General features: G+C 40.7%; 1 protein-coding gene across 1 annotated transcript in view; it reads right to left on the bottom strand.

The window, feature by feature from the left end:
• ANTXR1 (ANTXR cell adhesion molecule 1) overlaps nucleotides 1-16,895 on the bottom strand; it is a 120,040-nt gene that overhangs the window by 85,637 nt on the left and 17,508 nt on the right. Inside the window, exons 6-10 of the mRNA XM_082779569.1 lie at nucleotides 16,587-16,666; nucleotides 15,781-15,849; nucleotides 13,394-13,474; nucleotides 6,159-6,219; nucleotides 1,266-1,364 (exon numbers count right to left, since the gene is read on the bottom strand). Of these exons, the coding sequence (XP_082635695.1) occupies nucleotides 1,266-1,364; nucleotides 6,159-6,219; nucleotides 13,394-13,474; nucleotides 15,781-15,849; nucleotides 16,587-16,666 (390 nt within the window). The remainder of the gene's footprint in view (nucleotides 1-1,265; nucleotides 1,365-6,158; nucleotides 6,220-13,393; nucleotides 13,475-15,780; nucleotides 15,850-16,586; nucleotides 16,667-16,895) is intronic.

Below are 16,895 nucleotides of genomic sequence, written 5' to 3' on the forward strand. Positions count from 1 at the left end.
GCCATTAGACTTTGACATGTAAGAAACTAAGTAATGCATCAATTTTATACTTACAAGAGTCTGGACTACTTCCAAAGCTATCAGGCAGCTTCTGAATAAATTCCATGATAGGCAAAATGAATTCTACTGTCATTAGTGGCATGAGCTATGAATTACTCTACCTGGTTTCCTATGCGGGTTTGCAGGTATGCCAGATGAGAACAATAGGATCATTAGTTCTTCCAGCTAAGTGGTCCTCACTACCCTTTACAAAAAACACTAGACACTCAGGGGCTAATATGGATATCACATTTGTCAGAAAAAAAGCAACTCACGGGAGTTGGGCTATATTTTTCTTCTGCTTGGTAAACTCTGCAGAGGAAACTGTTATTCCAGGCTTCGTCCAGAGAAACACAGCATTACTTTAGCCATTGTACCAACACAGCTTCCAATAAGAGTGTTTATCTGAACTGCATGAACAGGCCTACTAAGTACCACCAAAATACATAAAAGGAGAGAAACAGAAATGACCTTGCTACACGCTTAGTCCAGCAAGACATGCACTACACAGACAAGTATCTTTTCTTCTATATTTAGTCCTCTCCACTGCTCACATGTGTATTCACTTACTAGCTATCCAAGTTGCAACACAGAATACCAACAGTAGTTTTCCTCTAAAAAAAAAAATATTCTCTTTGCAATGAACATGTTACTCATATGGACCAGATGATTATGCTTTTACCAGAGCCTGAGGATGAATGCTGGATTTCAGAGAAGTCATAATCTTCCCTAGAATTTCACTGCTTGACAGGATCCATTTAAACTTACTTGCATCCTTTTTTTCTCACTTGTGCCTTACACATGCACAAACTGGGGCCAGTTTTACAAACCATTCATCACTGGCTGTAAAATACAAAGGTGCAGCTCTCTCCATCCTCACCAACTACAGTAAAAGCTTATGCAGTAAAAATACTAGATAAGCTTTAATTTGGGTTCACAGCATATATTTTTTTATTGTCATTTTTTACATTCATGGCAGCTCTGACCAGTACATGCCATTACTTTCCTCTTGGATACAAGCTTAACTATACCTACCTGTCTCATAACCCTTCATGGAGCCACGTGCTGAGGCTGGCTTTCTCTCAACTTCATACCCTTCTGCAAATTTAATAGCTCCTCATCCTATAATTATTGCCTTCACAGTCAAAGTATTTGAAGATCCTAAATGTTTTCCAGGCAAATGCCTGCTAGTACAGTCAGGAAAAAAAAAAATCAGAACAGCTTACTGAGAGTAACTGTGTCATTGATCCTGAAACTGCAGAGTACTCTGTCGACGTTACGGGCATGTCGAAATCCATTTCCCCTCACGACAACCTGAAATGATTCTGTAGCAAAAGAAACAGCATATTATTGATCCACAGGGAAGCAAAGAATCGTCATTCAGACAAGGCACATATGTCAAGAGATTTTCCTTAAGATTTCTCTAAATTAAACTAAAATTTGCAGCTTAAACAATTTGAAATTTATAACTTTTTTAGAATGGAATTTTCATTCTTCCTATCCCATTTTATTTTGATTTTTTGGAAATGGGAAATAAAATACAACAGAAGCATTTTAACTGACCTTCTATGAAAGCATTAAGACAAATTGGCTTTTCCCCTCCTATGGCTGCCATTTTAAATAGCAGTCAGTCAGTCATCTACTGCTGAACACTGAATTGAGGTCCTTTTTGGAACAAGCAGGGCTGAACGATGAAATCATATCCTCTCAAGTCTTTCAGATGACTCTCCGCAGTCCCTTCTTATTCCAGCTACTTGAACCTAGTATTGGGAAAGGTTTATGAGCTTCTTGCAGCCACCAGCATTAAGACTGCCTTGCAAGGAGAGCACTACCTTCACACACAGATTTTGAATCAGGGCCATCGTCCCAGAAAGTTCAGGCAGCAGACACAGGGGCTCATGCTCTACAGCTCCCGGTGGTGAAGGAACCAGCCCCCGCAATTCCTGTTGCTATCTAGGAGAGACATTCAGATAATCCCCACTGATGTTTCTTTTGGTGAATGTGGATTGTGCACAAAATGTTTCCAGTCCCAGACGATGCAGGAGTAATCATATTGCATCAGAAATACCACCACAGTTTTAAAATTCCCAGGAGCAACAAGGAACTGGAATTTTCAACAGTCAAATTTTTCTCCTTGCACTTTACAGTCTCCATCTTCCTCCATCTCCCTTAAGGACTCACACACAGTACTTGTCAAAAAAAAAAAAAAAAAAAAAAAAAAAAAAAAAAAAGAAGCAGATTTGCTCTGGAATCTGGGCTCTCTTCCAGGTCCCACTCATTTACAGCCAAGTTGCAAATCATCCCATCACATCTAGCCAGGGAAGCTGCCTCATAGGCCCATTATGTGCTGTCCAAGAGCATTTGGACAGAACAGAGGAGAAGAGCTGTGTTCTGGAGTGCAGGGGCTGATGAATACTTAGAGAAATCACAGAAATCTCAACTGTGGGGGAAGAAGAGTTCAAGTACAGTCAAAGAACAGTGTATCAGTGATGTCAGATTAACCATAGTGATCCCTGCTTGGGACTGAAGTGATCATGTATCACTTCACCAGTATGCACCCTGCATTTCTATGTAATGCAAAACCAAGCCATTGGGAAGATGGCATTTCAGACTGAAGTATTGTGGCTAAAAGCTCATTACTCAGAAGTGTCTGGCACCAGTCTGCAGTGCAAGAGGTGCCTTGGGTAACAGAGTCCTTGTTCGAAACCAAGTGAACTTGGGGTATCAGAGCGAAACCTGCCAAATTTATCTCCAAAAGACATCAATGCAACTAACTCTCATTCTGTAACACTATCATTAGACTCAAAATCCTAACTGGTAGAATCATCTTCAGTTTGAAAGCAACAGAGTATTTGCCCAAACTCAGAGATTAGACCTTCAGTTGAAGCTGGGACAACCTTATTGCTTTCTCCAACTACCTGAAAGAAAGTTGTGGGGAGCTGGGAGTCAGCCTCTTCTTGCAGATAACTAGTGAGTAGAGGAAATGACTAACTAGGAGTAACTAGGAGTAGAGGGAATGACCTCAAGTTGCTCCAGGGGAGGTTTAGGTTGGAGACATTTCTTTTTAGAAAGAGCAGTCAGGCATTGGAACAGGTTGGCCAGGGGTGTTCAAGGAAAAAGAAACCTTTTGCTTAAAGACATGGTTTAGTGGGTGACATTAGTCATAGGGTGATGGTTGGACCAGACAATCTTGAAGGTCTTTTCCAACCTTAATGATTCTATGTTTCTATGATTTAAGTAACTGTTTGCGTTTTTCAAGGTTAACACTACTTCTCTTGTAAATCACTGGCCAAATTCCAACGTGGACGGTTTATATAAATCCTCTCCACATTTCCTCGCATCTGGCTTTGCTGGATGCAGCTTTGCCTTATACCTAAATTCTCACTAAGACACAATGAATGGGAGTGATAAGATGTATAAATAACTAGCAAGCATATTAGAAAGTGTTAAGTATAAATCATGGTTGTAAATCATCTTCTGGCTTATGACGTTACATCCTCCTGAGAGCCATCATGCAGCACTTGCAGGGGAAGCAGGCGATCAGGCCCAGTCAGCATGGCTTTATGAAAGGCAGGTCATGCCTGACGAACCTGATCTCCTTCTATGACAGAGTGACGCGCTGGGTGGATGAGGGAAAGGCTGTGGATGTGGTCTACCTTGACTTCAGCAAGGCTTTTGACACCGTCTCCCACAGCATTCTCCTCAAGAAACTGGCTGCTCTTGGCTTGGACTGGCGCACACTTCGTTGGGTTAGAAACTGGCTGGATAGCCGGGCCCAAAGAGTCGTGGTGAATGGAGCCAAGTCCAGTTGGAGGCCAGTCACTAGTGGCGTCCCCCAGGGCTCGGTGCTGGGGCCGGTCCTCTTTAATATCTTCATCGATGATCTGGACGAGGGCATCGAGTGCACCCTCAGTAAGTTCGCAGATGACACCAAGTTAGGTGCGTGTGTCGATCTGCTTGAGGGTAGGAAAGCTCTGCAGGAGGATCTGGATAGGCTGCACCGATGGGCTGAGGTCAACTGCATGAAGTTTAACAAGGCCAAGTGCCGGGTCCTGCACCTGGGGCGCAATAACCCCAAGCAGAGCTACAGGCTGGGAGAGGAATGGTTGGAAAGCTGCCAGGCAGAGAAGGACCTGGGAGTGATGGTGGATAGTCGGCTGAATATGAGCCAGCAGTGTGCTCAGGTGGCCAAGAAGGCCAACGGCATCCTGGCTTGTATCAGAAACAGCGTGACCAGCAGGGCTAGGGAGGTGATCGTCCCCCTGTACTCAGCTCTGGTGAGGCCGCACCTCGAGTACTGTGTTCAGTTTTGGGCCCCTCGCTACAAGAAGGACATGGAGGTGCTTGAGCGGGTGCAGAGAAGGGCAACAAAGCTGGTGAGGGGCCTGGAGAACAAGTCCTACGAGGAGCGGCTGAGGGAGCTGGGCTTGTTCAGCCTGGAGAAGAGGAGGCTCAGGGGTGACCTTATCGCTCTTTTTAGGTACCTCAAGGGAGGCTGTAGCGAGGTGGGGGTTGGCCTGTTCTCCCACGTGCCTGGTGACAGGACGAGGGGGAATGGGCTTAAGTTGAGCCAGGGGAGTTTTAGGTTAGATGTTAGGAAGAACTTCTTTACCGAAAGGGTTGTGAGGCACTGGAACAGGCTGCCCAGGGAAGTGGTGGAGTCACCATCCCTGGAAGTCTTCAAAAGACGTTTAGATGTAGAGCTTAGGGATATGGTTTAGTGGAGGGCTGTTAGCGTTAGGTTGGAGGTTGGACTCGATGACCTTGAGGTCTCTTCCAACCTAGAAAATTCTGTGATTCTGTGATAAACGTCATTTTTATCACTTGCTTAAGCATGACAAATCCTCTATAAATGTGTAAAGTGAATCCTAGTTTTCATACAATTTCCTTCCTTTCCCAATCATTTATGAAACATCACTGTACTATATCATTGTCACTACAATGATCATCTACCATTCTCAGGTAGACGAAAACCTGTTTTAGAACTATTTAAATGGCCAGCCAAAATCAAAAATAGATAACTAAGAATTATAATTCTAAGAACTATAATTCATGTCAGTTGTGCCATCCTGGCTTCAAAACACAACTATTATAGTGACATGCATGGAATGCAAAACTGACCTCAATAGCTATTGGGCATTTAGCCTGGTACCTGGCATCCATTAGGAAAATTTGATGCCTCTCTAAGTTTAGGAATACAGACAGATAGTTGCTGCAGGAATGGGAAATGCAGGAAGGGTGATTAAAGCAGCTGCTATGCAACTGAAAACAAAGAAGAAATGACGATTGGCTTTCTTATTTGGAGTACCAAGTCAAGAATATGAGATGCGGAACTTGTCAGGGACTCATCTTTCTCTGCAAACTCCAGCTCTGCTCCCAAAATCTCTGCTTAATCAACAGCTATATGTTCAACAATCAGTTAGGAAACACTTCATAAAAATCAAATATTTCACAGAAATCTAAAGGAAGAATCTAAAATGATTCACAAGCTTTCTTCCAAAAAGGATGAGTTCTGCTGAACACAGAAATACTTGCCAGGACTTTAAAGCCACCACATACATAGTGCAATCATACTAGATCAAGCACACAAAGGGGTAGTGTGATTCACGCAAGTCATCTGAACAATATTTAAATTCTAGTCAGTCCTCAGTCACTGTATCAGTCCTAAAGGCTTAAGATATGCTTAAAGATACCTTTAAATCAAAGTTTGCTCATTTGAGATTTTGCTAGTTTCTTAGGAAGCACTTCCCTCAGTCCTCTAAGGTGAGAATGTGCAGAATTCTAAACCTAATCAGAGTCTTTTCTGATTTTATTCTGTAATTTTGCAGCTTATCAACTTCAAGTTTGGCACAGTCTGAGTAAGACAGGCTGCTCTGACTGAAAGATCATTTAGGCAAAATGTCAAATTCAAGCCTTTTCTGTATGAAAACGTCATTTTATACCACCTGGTAGAAATGGGGAAAACGCAAACTACTGTAAGATAAAAAAGAATTTCACAAAAAAAAAAAAAAAAAGTAAAAGATTTAGCTTCAGTTAATTAGAGCTCCTGCACTCTCTAGCAATTAGATAGAGAGAGATTTTAGGCAAAATAAACATCTAGAACCTCTATTTATACTTACCTCCTGCACATATACTGGAAGGCTCTGCAGCCAGAATTTCAATACATGATTTCTTCAAAATCTAAAAAACAGAAAATAAATGTCATGAATTATCCAAGAATTGTTTCTCTAGAGGCACACAAATATGAAAGCTTGAGCACTTGTTCTCATCTAAATGCTTAACTCAACATTGAAAATTGCATTTATGTCACAGCTATATCATCTTAGCTTTCCACTGTAATTCAGCCATACTGCCATACATCATTGCTCTTCCACCACAAGGTATTGCTATTTAGGAAGGCAACTGATTCCCACACTCCAATATCTCAGTACAATCTTGCCTGGGTCAGTGGTACAGGGTACACAGACTAATTCTCCATAACAACTAAGATGCACTCTGAAGGGCTCGTGAGGCAGTGACATTGCTGTCACTTTGGAGTCACACCTTCCTCCCCAAAATTATTTTGGGGCCCAAAACTCCAAATTTTATATGAAGATATCCTAGGAATGCCTATTCTTGAGTCTCAGCAAGGGGTTTCAAACTTCTTACGTTTCTAACCTAATCTATGAGAGCATACCTGAGAAGGTCCTAAAAGTCACACTATGATTTCACATGAAGATGTAGGGCAATTGTTCTAGACTTAAAGCAGGCTTGTTTCCACTTAGATTAAGTTGGCAAGAAATTTAAATTAAGCAGGATTTCTTTGTAAGGGCTGGCACTGCCTTAAACCACGTTACATGTAGGCAGTAATTTACACAAATGCTTCAGCATCAGGCTTGGCAGACTACTTGCAAGTCAAGAGGACCACACTAGATTTGGATACAATTTATTCCCATAGTACATTAGAATTGCTCAAGCTGTTATTTGCAAATATTAGCCTTCCTCTGCTCTGAAGACTAACTCAAATTCTTTACTGCACGCAGTCAGCAAACTTGTGACAGCATCTGTAAGCCCCTGTGAAAACAGCAGCAGTGAACAAGAGGAGTGGGCTGAGCAGTTCTTACACGAGGCAATTCTGCTCAAAATTTAGGTCAGCTCTAAGAGGCAAGTAAATGTCAGCCAAGCATCACGACTCAAATCCAATATGAAAATTATTTTCCCAACTTTAAATTGAAACATCTGTGAGGAAAGAAAAGCAACCAATACAATGGATTCTGAAAGAGATAATGTTTTGTTTGTTTGTTTGTTTGTTTTTTGTTTTGTTTTTCTCTGCAATCATGGCTCTCTGACTTTTGTCTAATTGCAAAAGGTACACATAGAGACATTATTTTTTAAAAAACTTTTAAACAAAAGTTTGATTTACTCAGAAGCAGGGCTGGTGGAGACTAAAAGGATATAAAGGGACTGAGGGAACCATAACCATCCGAGCCACTGGCAGCCAGGCAAGTGAGGAGAAAGATTTGCAGGAACAAGATTGTACAGGAACTGTTAAAAGGAAGAAAGAGAGAAAGTCAACAGCTGAGAGCTGAGCTGAAAAGCATTAGAAGAATTTAAGAGTTAGGAAAATACACAGTGAAAACAAAACAAAACAAAACAAAACAAACAAACAAAAGTGGACTGTAAGAACACTCTTCCAAAGTATCTGCAGCTTGCTATCTTTTCATGTTGTGTCATTCCTGTGCTACCCACCCCTTACTCATTCCAGGTTCTGCTGCTCTGAATATACAACATTTTTTTCCCACAGTGACTGGCATGTCTAATGAATATAACTAAGACTTGACATTTTTCCAAGTATTTTTTCCTCTCCACTGAAAAAATGTCTCATAAAATAATACACTCTTTCACATTTTCCACATTCTCCTTTACTTTCTGTTCCCTTCACCCTCAGCATGCCCAAACCAAAATGTTTAATGCATATTTCTTCTCTTCATCAACAAAGTGAAAGAGGAAGGAAACAAATGAGTTGGAGAACAAAAGTGTGAAAAATAGAATAAATATTTTCATTTTAAAAATTAAGTAAAACCACAAAAATTTGAGTTTGAAATTCATGACTTCTGTTCAGTTATTTGCAAACAAACCCACAGTAAATGAAATCAGATTGGCGGATGAAATATCAGATGTCTTATGCAGAGCTCCTTTCCAGTTTGATCCAACTCATAAATATGTCTATAAAGCTCACTATAATGACTTTGGTTTTTCTTGTTTGTTTTTGTTTGTTTGTTTTTTAGTGTTAATTAGAATATTTACTTTGATTTAGAATAAAAAAATTCCAATGTTCCAAGTACCTTAACTTAAATTGAAATTCAGGCAGCAGTTAACTATTGCAAAAGAATTTCTTTATGTCTCTTCCTTATTATTAAAATACATTGAAAAGGACTACAATTTATTTACAGTGGCAGATTCCACCTGATTTTCTGTTCTCTTGCTTCCCGAGGACTGCACAGCCTTAAGTAGACTGTAGGTGTGTTCATTCACTGCGCTGGCTCCCCAGGAAAGCAAAGTGACATGCAATAGTGGTGATGTAATCTCCCAGCTGAGTGCCTGTAAACAATTCCAACTGACTCCACATTCTCATTTCTGTATAGAGAACTACAGCACTGCTCCATGGCCTCAAGGCAGCTTGCCTTGAGATCAGTGAAGAAAAGTATCTGAAGCACTTGCTTGCTCTTTCTGAGGAGGCATCCCATTGTCTTTGGCAGCACATGATTAATGGCCAAGATCAGCTTCCCAAATCAGTCTCCTGTTGTACTACTCTAAGGGACTCCAATTATGCTCCAGCTTTACACATGCTCCTGGGAGGATCTCTTGCTAGTAATTGCTGACGTGTCAAACAAAAAATGCAACGCATCCTTGCGGATGTGTGAAATGGTTTTATTTTTCAGAGTTGTCTATCAGCATGGAACTGAATTTAGCATTATCTATGACTAATTTAGCTTTCTGCCAGGCAATGTTTTGAAGGCCAAGAAACAGGAGAGGTCCTGCAAGTCACCTGGGCCCTTGTAGAAATAAAGAGAAGAAAGGGAGTGAAACTCTGCAACTGCTGGTACCTTTTGTTGGCATGCACAAGCATGCAGCCTGACTACTTCACCACAGCAGCTGCATAATACTTATAATTTTTTTCCACTGAATTTGGGAATTCTCATTAGCAAGCAGGATGCTGAAGTTTAATGGAAGGTTTCTGCCTTCTCAGTGTTAGTGTGAATGACCTATAGTCTAAGGCTAGGTATTCATTATCAAGTTCTGTTGGATTAACAATCCACAATAACAAACTCTGTTGCCAATTACAAAAGAGCAATTTATTTGTGAAGTGTTTCCTGCCCAACAATATCTGCATGAACTAAAAAAACATAAATACATTTAAGTCATTTTTTAAAAAAAGATGAATTTGAGGGAAGCAAGAAAAAGTAAAAGTGTAATTACAACCACTGAAAGTAACAACAAACACCATTCAGATGAGACTGGGGTTCACAATCCTCTTTAGATGGGCAATCTAGCTACCTAAGCCAAGAGGTTTGTTTTCCTGACTTTCTCTTTGGCCGATGTAGAAACCTTGGCTCTAAAGGAAGACAGATTCAGAACATCCATGTGAAGCTCCTGCTCTGAACTGCCCACTGTTTGAACAGCTAGCTCAGGATGAGTACATAAATCACCATGTTTCTCATACTTGGTCTATCATGCATTCACACTGAATTCTCAAAAAAGTTCCACACTACACATATCCAGGACTGCTGTTTGTCCCAGAAGACATTTCTGTAATAGAATTATTTGAAGATAATGTATTTCCAAGCTAAAATTCCTTGCTTGAAGGCAAATCTACTCAGATATAAGACTTGAAAAATACTGGAGGTAGGAGGACACCACTGGGAGATGGTATACAGGAGATTAAACGTAAAGGAATTAATAATTTGCGCCATTTTTAAGGAAAGGATGCAATACAAAACAATACAAACTACTTAATACTATATCATTCTTCATACATTTTAACTGCTTCATGAAGGACCCCGCAGCTTTCTCAGTGAATCTTATCTAAGGGTCCTGGGATTATGTCTCTAATTGAGATATGCTCTGTGGTAGGGCCACTGTTTAACACATGGCAAGGATCAGGGAGTATTCTTGCTCCAAGCCACTGCTTTTTCAGTCCATTTGGGTTAAAGGCTAGAAAGAAAGCAATGACTGGATCCTGTCCTGACTCTCATGTTGCTTCATACTTCACTGCCTCCAGCACTCCTATCAAAGAAATGGAGCAGTAGAGGAACTTGAGTTTCATGTTTTCCTTGTAATACTTGCTCTGTTTGCTTTCAATTAACAAGTTATGATCCATAGAAGTTTTTCATAAAAAAAAAAAAAAATTACTCAAGTTCCTTCAACTATTTTTTCTAAAATTACAGCAATCAGGTGTCCAAATCTCACAGTTCTTTCAATATGAAAATGGTCTCCTGTGAAGACCATTTGAGGTCTGTATCTAGTGGAGTCCTTCAAGAATCAGTTGTATTCAATATATTCATCAGCCTGAATGAGGGAACAGGGTGCACTGTCAGCAAGTTTGCTGATGACACTAAACTGGGAGGAGTGGCTGACATGCCAGAAGGTTGTGCTGCCATCCAGCAAGACCAAGATAGGCTGGAGAGTTGGGAGGGGAGAAATTTAATGAAATATAACGAGGACAACTGTAGAGTCCTGCATCTGGGCAAGAACAACTCCAGGACCAGGATAAGCTGGGGACTGCCCTGCTGGAGAGCAGTGAAGGGGAGAGGTGCCTGGGGGTCCTGGTGGACAGCAGGATAACCATGAGCCAGTACTATGCCCTCGTGGCCAAGAAAGCCAATGGCATCCTGGGGTGTATCAGAAGGGGTGTGAACCTCGAGAGAGGTTCTCCTCCCCCTCTACTATGCCCTGGTGAGACCACATCTAGAATACTGCATCCAGTTCTGGGCCACTCAGTTCAAGAAGGACAGGGAACTGCTTGAGAGAGTCCAGCACAGAACCACGAGGATGATTAAGGGAGTGGAGCATCTCCCTTATGAAGAAAGGCTGAGGGAGCTGAGGGAGCTGTGTCTCTTCAGCTTGGAGAAGAGGAGACTGAGGGGTGACCTTACTAATGTTTATAAATCTGTAAAGAGTGGGTGTCAGAAGGATAAAGCCAGGCTCTTCTCAGTGACATCTAATGATAAGACAAGGGGCAATGGATGCAAACTGGAACACAGGAGGTTCATCTTAAATAAGAGAAGAAACTTCTTCATGGTGAGGGTGACAGAATTCTGGAACAGGCTGCCCAGGGGGGTTGTGAAGTCTTCTCTGGAGACATTCAAGGCCTGCCTGGATGTGTTCCTGTGTGACCTGATATAGGTGTTCCTGCTCTGGCAGGAAGATTGGACTAGATGATCTTTCAAGGTCCCTTGCAATCCCTAACATTCTGTGATTCTGTGAAGACAAATGCTTTGTGTGCATCAAGAAAGGTGCTTTGCATGGACAAAGAAGGACTGAGATTGCTTGTTTTCTGGCAAGAACAAGGATCTACAGATTCTTTACTTTTCCACAGAATAATTAATTTCCTTCTTGCCATTCCATTCACACACCTTTCTACACAGCCTATTGCAATCCCAGGAGTTGGACTTTATGATCCTTGTGGGTCCCTTCCGACCCAGGATATTCTATATTCTACAATCACTCCAGTGTAAAGCACTATCTGCTTTATAGGATATGTGTTGGAATTCAGACTCTCTGGAAGGGATGAGAGAAAGCATGATCCCCATATGACAGTGCTACCATGCTTTCAGAAAGAGATCAGGTCACAGACTCACTACTGTGCAATTACTGCTTATGACCCTCCCTTTCAGGGCTGATAAATCTTACCAGTCAGCTGAAGTGGTTCTTGATTAAGTTCCTAGAGGCTGAAGTCTTCCTATTCTCTTAAACACAACTGGAAAGGGAGTCAGGACTGCTTCTGGAATTCATTAAAAACAGCTGCAAAGGGAATGCAGGGCTGGGAAGCAAACTCGTGTATTTTGTTGCTTTCTTAAATAACATGCAACACCTGATTGTCCAAGAGAATTGAGGCAGTAGTCCCACACTTGGACAGTGCCAAGGAAACCACTACACAAGGGATTCCTTCAACATGCATGAGCACTAGGGAAAATTGTGCCTATGCTGAGGGAATAGTTTTTTTGCATCGTACTACGTGATCAGAATGTGCTGTAAACACAGAAATATGGGACACTCCCCCTGATGAACTTAGCCTCCCTAGCCTCAAGCAGAAAGTTGTACATTTCATCTGTGTTTTATCAACTAAAAAAGTCTATACCAAAATGAACAAAACACATGTCCCTAAAAGGAATTCCCATCCTTCTTTGTAGCCATAGTAAGCAGTCTAGTTACGAGCAAAGGAAAAGAAAAATACTGAAAGTCGTCTGAAAAAACACTGTTTTCTAATGATTGTTTGGTACTTTTTACACTTAGAATAAAAATGGCATATACATCTGCTCATATATTCCTCTTCATGCTCTGTTAAAGGAGGCCCTGGTCCTAAGTGAGACAGGAATATGCCACTCAAAGTTTTAGATCTAGAAACAGAGATGCCTTATGAAGATCTACTATTTGCCAGTAGAGATCACAGAACTATTTGCATGACATGTACACAAAACACAGGACAGTGATCAATCCATGCTGCCTCTCCACTTGGCCGGTGAACAGCTAGCTTATCCCAGCCATTCAGAAATGCACCAGCTCTTATACAGTGCACCCAGCCCCTAAAGGAAATGCCAGCAGTTGATCAATATGAATTGAGGAACATAGGTCTGGAGGAAAAAAAAAAAATGACATCAGGAGGCCATATATGGAAAGCAGAGTTTTCAGGGTTTTGGCACACGTAACAGGATCTCTTCCATCATTCTAATCAGGTCAGCAGAGCAGCACATCCATCAGGACAGAAAGGATGCTAATCAACCAGGAAGATGGAGATCAAAAAGTGCTCTAATGCCTCATATGGAGTGTGCTCTAACATGTCTCTGCTTACCCACACTGGGGCAGCCATTTTATAAATTGTCACGAAGTACCTAGTAAAACAAACTAGGTATGTTACATCAAGAAGCAAGACATATAAAGATAAAAATGGGCTCAAAGCTTCCTGTATTTTGACCTGTTTATAAACTCAATCTTGACGTAGCAATATTAGTACAAATAAAGGTTTATTTAGACCAAATGTTTAAGTGATGTATTAGCAGTCAGTGGGTCCTTGTGAAAACAGGAAATTAAACCTTCAACTGTGCAGGTTAACACAAACAGGCATGCATGCAAATACACGCTTAAAAATACTTACAGAATCTATGATTCCCTGAAGGGCTTCAAAACCGTCATTCACTGGAAAGACATGATCTTTGCTGTCGGCAATTCTAGCCAGCTGACAGAATGGTAAAAGTAAATAAAACAGTAATGAAAAGATAAATTAGCCAGTAGGCAGAAAAACTACAGTTCTTCAGAATCACTTACTTGCAAATTCTCTAAGTACTCTTTCTTTATGGATTGCTAATGCTTTACATTAGCATTTTTTTTACATTTTTTTTTTTTTTTGTCAAGTGTTGAAAAGTTCACCCTGACTGATTTTAGGAAGCTCATTACCAACTTCCTAAAATCAGAAGGAATCAGAAAAATCTTCCTTAACTTTAAAAACAAGACAGAACACAGCTTTCACCAATGTTCAGAGTCTGTGACTCTTTAGTACAAAAAACTTGCCTCCTACATGACTATTAAGCACCCAGCACAGTAACTCTCCAGCCAAAATAGCACAGCACCAACATGAGAGGCAACAAAGCTGATGCAGCAAAGCACTTCAGCACATACAACATTTAAATCAAGGAACTAATCAAAATGATCCAGTGTTTTTTCCCATAGAGAAAACTAATGCAAGTTACGCACCTCCTGGAGGTACAGGCTTGATTCACCCTTCCTGTCAGGACAGAGATAAAACCATTTGTACTAGGCTCAACCATTAGGGAACAGAGAAGAAAGCAGGGAACTAACAGGAGATATTGTCCAAGTGGAGGAAAAGGTAGCAGAAGGGCAAGAAAGAGGGACATTCATGAGCAGGTGGTGGGAAGAAAGAGAAGGAGAACTGGGATACCACCTGTAAAGAGATGCATGCAGGTTCACTTGTCAATAGTGTGAGAAGGGTTAAGGCAAAATTACAAGCCCAATTCAGAAATAATGAGCTCTCCACACATTTGCTGGAGCATAATCAAGTTTTACTGCTGCAAGGCTGTTTGTTATAGTAATTCTCTCCCATGGCAGAGGTAGCATCACCCAGCAGGCCTCTTTGGTGTTTCCTGTAGCATTGCAAATTGGAGGCAGCAGACTAGCCACACATTCCTCTCTAAACCCCAGTGGCTCCACCTTTCCCACTCATGTCACTCAAAACTTCAATTTCTCAAGCAAAATATCCAACTGCCAACCTCATGGTTTGAGTACATGAAGAAATATTCCAGGCAGCCTTCCCCTGCCTACTCCACGTACAGCATTAAAGCTGCTTACTGCTTGATGGCACAAGATACAGTAGTTTCTCTTAACCAGGATGTTTACGGCTCCTGGAACTGATTTCCCATAGTCTACCTCCAAGTGCCTTCTGGAACATCAGACATGATCATCTAATTCCCGTTAATTTCTTCAGCATGTAAATGACTTCAAGGATCAGCTGTCTCTGAGATCTGCCACCTTAGATCTAGTCTTTGCTATTTTTATTCTCTCCCTGCTTTTCTTATGACTTGTTTTTCTTATGATGGGCAACACTAGCATCTGGTTTTGATTCAAGGGAGACGGCTCTAAACTATCCCATGAGATTTCCTTTTGAGAACAGAGGGTTTAAGCTTGGAGACTCACCAAGAAGCACCAGATTAAAAATCCTTCAGTCTCAAAATGAAATCAGCAATAGCAAGCAGTTTCCCACTATCCACAGTGCAACAACAGGTGCCCTGCTTTTCCTAAGGTGTCTGATGCACTGGGGCAGCTACCTGGAAAGGACCATATTCAGCAATTGTGGACTCTGCTGTAGAATTTCAAGGAAGACTGAGCTCCCATTCAAATGGTGTTTTGCAAATTGTTTTGTTTCCTAATCCAAACAAATAATCAGAGTTTGAAGCTTTGTAAAAAGAGCTCTATTCAACAAGTTTTTCAGCATTCCATTTGTGAGCTGAACAAGATTTTCACTTATGTTGGAAAATGATAACGTCAGTGTTATGCTTGGTGTGAAACATTATTCATGGATATACTAAAATTCATGATAGATCTAGAAGACATTCTGTCATTAATGGGAAGAAACAGCAAAACATTAGCGTCACTAATGAAGTTGATTTTTTCCATAGAACTGAGACATTGCCACAGAACACTTCAGTTTCTCATGTTTTTATTTCTCATAACTACACTGTAAAAAGCAAAATCCCCACAACCTTCTGTCTACAGCTTAAGCCATGCTGATTTGATATTCATGTGTCTCTTCCCTGCTTTCCCCCAACAATTGGCAAGAGTTGCTGTGGCATACAGGGAGATAAAGATGTAAGGGGCTTAAAAGCAACACACAGAGCAAGGAACTTCAGATAGTCACTTTAGACTGTCAAACAGTCAACAGAAAGAGAAAAGAGATTCATGAGTGTGTGCCTGTGTTCAACATGTACCTTTGCCAAATACCCCAGTAAACACACTGAGTCCCTTTTTTACCTGGGTCTCGTTGAAGTCTTTCACACCAACACAGTATACTGTTGCTCCCAGGTCTCGTGATCGATTAGCCTGGAATAAGGAAAGGTAGGATGACATGAACAAGAAGGAATGCAGATTTCTAAAAGGTCTTAATAACTATTATAGGCTTTATCGATAAAATGAGCAATTGCCACAGACAGATGTTATCTGCTACTAGAGTACTATTTGCTTGGTAAAACAAAATCCAACATTTGGTATTCTGTGTTTCTTTTTAAACCTAATTATCTATTTGTTCCTTATCAAGCCAAAAAATATATAACACTTCTGACCTCTCAAGTAGTATGTTCACCTCTAAAAACAAATACATTTTTCTTGTGTATTTTTGATTTCAGAAAGAAACATTATTAGTGGAAATTTTGTATTTGATCATCTGAAAGGTTTTTTGATGCTACAGAAAATAACAAGACGTTATAGAAAATGAACAATATTCATCCGTTTTCTTTGGTCTATACTTTTTGTGAAGAAAAGAAGTCTAAGTGAGAAGATTCAGCGATCTTTCAAAGCATTTTAGTAAATTTCAGCTGTGAATTATTTCTACCTCCAATGTCATTTTAACTGGAAGTTTTTAAAAACCCTTTCTTCCTATGAACAGTGCCAGTTTTAATGAGTCAGATGCATTGCTACTGTTACTGTTTATCTCTAACATTCACGTCTGAAGAAGGTGAAAGTGGTTTTGTCACTAGAAGAAATATCTCCCCTGTCTTTTGCCTTAGAAGTGTAAAACCAGATATTTTGCTGTTCCCTCGCTAAAAATGTGCAAGACTTACCTCCCTCTCAGAATAAAAAAATAGGTCTTCATGGAGTTCTCCATCTGTCAATGCAATGATGACACTTGCAGTTCTGTAACCTAAACACAAAAATTTCTTTAGTCCCATGTTTTGAGTCGCATTTGTTAAATAATCATAGAAAACATCCTGCTAATGAGCTGTTAGTACACCTAAAGGACTAGAAATGGTTACCATCAATCCCATATCCTTACTCACTTCAGCCAACTAATTTTCAGAAAGCGTGAACTTCTGCTCACTTTTTCCACTTGGGCATCTGCCTACACCACCAGTTTTATACCATACTCTTTT

Source organism: Aythya marila (genome assembly GCF_965140915.1).
Source record: "Aythya marila genome assembly, chromosome: 26".
In the NCBI taxonomy this organism is placed as follows: Eukaryota; Metazoa; Chordata; class Aves; order Anseriformes; family Anatidae; genus Aythya; species Aythya marila.